This window comes from Diachasma alloeum, unplaced genomic scaffold, assembly GCF_001412515.2.
Source record: "Diachasma alloeum isolate Michigan unplaced genomic scaffold, Dall2.0 Dall_scaffold_00255, whole genome shotgun sequence".
NCBI lineage: Eukaryota > Metazoa > Arthropoda > Insecta > Hymenoptera > Braconidae > Diachasma > Diachasma alloeum.
Window position 1 is genome coordinate 175,261 of NW_021680400.1, and position 4,503 is coordinate 179,763.

At 37.2% G+C, this 4,503-nt stretch overlaps 1 protein-coding gene across 4 annotated transcripts in view; it reads right to left on the minus strand.

The window, feature by feature from the left end:
* Positions 1 to 1,495: 1,495 nt before the first annotated feature.
* Positions 1,496 to 4,503, minus strand: part of LOC107037538 (charged multivesicular body protein 6) — a 14,535-nt gene continuing 11,527 nt past the window's right edge. For 2 of the 4 annotated variants that reach the window (XM_015256147.2, XM_015256148.2), the window contains 4 exons: positions 3,748 to 4,111; positions 3,551 to 3,660; positions 1,712 to 2,115; positions 1,496 to 1,647 (listed from right to left, as the gene is read on the minus strand). In XM_015256147.2, the coding sequence (XP_015111633.1) occupies positions 1,598 to 1,647; positions 1,712 to 2,115; positions 3,551 to 3,660; positions 3,748 to 3,813 (630 nt within the window). In that variant the 5' untranslated portion in view covers positions 3,814 to 4,111 and the 3' untranslated portion in view covers positions 1,496 to 1,597. Of the gene's footprint in view, positions 1,648 to 1,711; positions 2,116 to 3,550; positions 3,661 to 3,747; positions 4,112 to 4,503 lie in introns of those variants that run through there. The other 2 variants (XR_003783043.1, XR_001460849.2) reach the window with 2 other exon arrangements.

A 4,503-nucleotide genomic window follows, 5' to 3' on the forward strand; every position in this document is an offset into this window, starting at 1 on the left:
TCTAACCTCCGTTCGCTCGGTCAAGCGAAAGTTAGGTTAGAATCGTGGTTTTTGGGCCCAATGACATAAAATATTATATGCCACACGGCGATAAAAGTATTATCACCTGATGTCATAATGTACTATTCCTCGTGAAGTTTTGACGAACATTGTGAAAGAAGAATTAAAAATAAAAAATGACTGAAACATTCCATATATAAGCCGTCAATACGCTAGCTGCCTACCGCCGATTGCACCACTCGTGGCGGAAAATTACATTTTATAGGCAGAAAAAACAAACGATTAAAACATTTCTTTTTCAATTTTCACTTGTCACTGAATGTCATAATTACACTCGAATTGAATGGAATCAGTCAAGCAAAATTCATATCAAATTATGGACATTTTTCAGTCGTTTTTACTTTGGATGATGTAACTTGCTTATCTGTTTGAAGGTTTAGTTTGAATTCAAAATTCAAGAGATAAAGCTATGAAGTTAGTCATTAACACCCGAAAGTTACCAAGAGACACCGCTGAGGCGGCGTTACTAGTGCTCTTTATGAGATACGCAGCTAGCGTATACACTGTTGGAGAGGTTTGCTGACTCATTCCGATTGTTATAACGAATAAATATGCAAACGTATAACTTGTTCTGAAAGAGAATAAAATGTTCAAACGAAATAGAGCCGTACTATTCTATTATTATTCTCTAAAAAAATATGAAAAAATTCTTAAAGTACCATTTCAACATGTTCACAATATCATTTTGTTTGTAATATTTCAGGGATTATCTAATCTCGGGGAATACTACCATCCCTGTAAATTTGAACGAAATCGGAGGGGGGGGAGGGATACTATATATTTACCTTTTGTTTTTATGCATTTCAAGTTATCAAGTAAAATCTGAATTCCATTCGTTTCATTGAATCATCAAACATCGGTGATTTCGTTATTTTGACAGCTATTGACTAGAGGTTAGCTCCTGAGCGATATAGGAATCAGACTGAGCCGTAGTAATAGCTGTATGCGGCCAGTAGCGCTCATTCAGCTCCTATATTTATTTTTTGACAATTTATCGGAATTGCAATAAGAATTAAGAATCCAAGACTGAACAGCCAAAGAATGCTAATCGTGAAATTCGCGATCGCAATGTGGATGTGAGAGCCATCAAGTGGTCTCTAAACTAACTACTCTTGGGGGCCAGCCAATGAGATCACGGAGAAACCAGTGATCTCATTGATTAACCCCTATCATTTGTTCGTTCCCAGGGATTTCCTTAGTTGGCCCCCAAGAACAGTTAATTTAGAGCTCACTTGGTGGCTCTCTCATCTACTTTGCGATCGAAAATGCAACTGTAATTTGTATTCGAAATCATGACTGGGAATGCGAAAATTATCGTTATTCCTTAGGTGAGCGGTACAGGCACCACTTCCCCTATATTTTCATGGGAATTTTTCACTGTGATTGTCTTAATTCCGATCAAGGGAATATTGGGAATCAAATCAATTATTGTCAGTTTAATTTTTGTCAATTCTCTGATATTTCGTATTTTCGTCACTTTTAAATGCCAGTCTGTACAAATATTTACATCACATCAAAATATTTGTTATTGTTTGAGTCAGGCTTCTACTGCAATGGGTTCTTCTGTCCGGTCTTTCTTCGCGGCTTCTGAAATAAAAAAAGATTAAATTCCGAAAGTTGAAGAATGAAGGAGAAATTGAAAAATCCTCACTCTTCTCTTTTTCAATTTTATCATCAGGTACATCAGGCAGTAGAATATCATCCGGAACTTCAGGCATTTCCTTCGTCTCCTCAGCCAGGAGTGCATCGAGCTCAGCCTCAGCCTCGCCCTCGTCCTCCTCAGTCAATGTTCCCAGCAACAAGTCATCCAATTCCTTTTGCTTCTCGATTCCCTCCTTCGTGTCATCCATCACCCTCTCGATGTCCTCGATTGAGAGAATCTCGTGGAGCTTCTTCAGGGCTGTATTACCGGTCTTCAAACCGTCGATTACTTTAGCCTCGACTTGAGCGAATTCCAAGTCATGGACCATTGTCTCGATGTTCTCTAGTTGGCCATCAGTCTTTGTGAGTACTTGCTCCTGGAATTTCTTTTTCCGGAGGAGCAATAAGGCCCGTCTGTGGAGTCGATGGATAGTATTGATCATTACTCGAGTGATTGAATTTTGTTGTACGGAAATGTATAATTTGATGTGTTCAGAATGTTTATTTGTTTGATCCTATAAAAACGCTGGGAACAAAATCCGTGGCCCCAAGGAACACGATAGTTAAACTTTGCGGAGACAAAAGGTACATTTTGACATTTTTAAGACATTCGATTGCTGATTTGTTTTTAGAAAAAGATTATAAGAGAAGTTGTGACCCCAAGAGTCACAAGGATTAAACTTTGAGATGAAATCTTCAGTTTGGCGATTTTTTTACGACATTTGTTTGATTAATTGTAGCTACGGAAAGGTCGGAAAACAGATTTGTGACCACAAGCGTCACCAAAACCCGCGTGCAAATTTGGAGGGAGAATTTCCGTAGTTCCCGGTAGCTTAGTTGGGGGAGGTCCCGGTTCGAATCCCGACTGGGCGGTGCGGAATTTTTTGTCTCTAAATTCTAATTATCTTGGAATTTATAGTGAAAATTTATTGACAAAATATCCGCTGTGACTTGTTCATCATGTTTGTTCATTTGATGGTACCAAAAAATCGGGAGCGAAATTTGTCCCCTCAAGGGTCAAATTTGATGGTGACAGAATCACCGATTTGACATGTTTATCATCTTTGGTTATATGATGGACCATAAAAATTGGAAGCGACATCAGTGACCGCAAGGGTCACAAGCATCAAACTTGATTGTGACGAAACGTCCTGTATGAAATATTTATGACGGTTGTTTGGTTGATGTTGCACGGAAGTCGGAAGAGACATTTCTAGCCACAATAGTCACGAGAGTCAAACGTTGTGGAGACAAAATGTCAAGTTTGACAAATTTATGATGTTTGTTTAATTGATATTATAAGAAAGTTCTGAAAGAAATTTGTGACCTCAAGGGTCAGGACGCTCATTTTTTGTGGAGACAAAATCACCGATTTGACATGTTTATCATGTTTGGTTATTTGATGATAAAAAATGTCGGAAGCAAAATTGTGACCCTAAGCGTCAGGAGACTCAAATTTCGTGGAGTGGTCAAATGCTATGAACACCTTATCGCCTGTTTAGCAGTTGTTCATTTTATATGCCAAAAAGAGTAACAAAAAGGATGAAAAACAAATCTGTAACCACGAAATTTATGAAAAGTGTTGGAAAAAAAAACTCCTTTTTTCCCCAACACAGCATAAAAACATATTTTATCTACGTTAGGAATGATCGATAGCGACTGATGATTTTCAGTCTGGGTAAAAATATGGAATTTTTCTTGTAGATTTTCCCCAAAATTCTTATTGACAAATCTCTACCAAAAAATTTGTTGATATTTTCCTTTAACATCCTTCATTACTGAGATAATTAAATATTCATGGATTCAAATAACTCGTGTAGATATATAAAAATAAATAAAAAATTCTCACTCTTTTCTGTTATTTTTAATGAGTTTCCTCGCAATTGCCCGATCCTTCTCGATACTCTGCTCTATTCTCTTCTGATATTGTTTGATTTTGTCCCTCGTTTGTTTAAGTTGCTGCAACAAATTAATAGTAAATAATCAAGAATTAATGGAATTAGATATCCGTAGGTTAGAGTTTCGTATATCACGTTGTTCACGTACCAGCACTGCCTTATCTTGTTCGGTAATCCTACTAGGAGGTTTTTTCTTGGCGAAGAAAATACCCATTGTGTGTAGAAAAATATTATTTTGGAGTAAAAAGGGACTATTAATACTTTTTCTCTACCGAAGAACTAAGAACAAAAGCGAAAACTAATCATCTGTCGTCTCTGGCACAACACTATCTCACTGAAGTGACAGCCGATTTGCGTTCGTGTTGTCATATAGTGCTGACGCCTGCTGTTGATATTCGAGAGGTCTCTATTATCGCATAATGTTTCATTTATTTGTACCATAAGTTGGTGAGGAAGGAAACATTGGAAACAGACCTCCCGGCGTTGGTGACGGACGTATAATTAGCAGGCACCTAATGAATTTCCAAATGAAACCAATTCCTATCATTTCGGAATAATTTGGGATAGTTTAGGATTGCAATTTTATAGTTTAGGAACTAATAGTTTATAATTAATTACTTATTTATATATCGTATAGTTAGCAGGTGGTATGTATGACCAAATATCGGACTGGCTTAGATCAATTCGAAATCATTTGAGAAGGCCAAAAACATTGATTTTGAGTTTGGGAATTAATATTGGTAATTAGAGTATATAACTAGGTATAGGAGTTGCTATGTCATCTAATTACCTTAATATTTATTTTTTTAATTAATTTTTTTCTAATTTTGGCTCGGGGAGCTACTTGCGCATGCAGAGATTCCCCCGGAACGATCAGCTGTGCCATTAACGACACCCCCCCCCC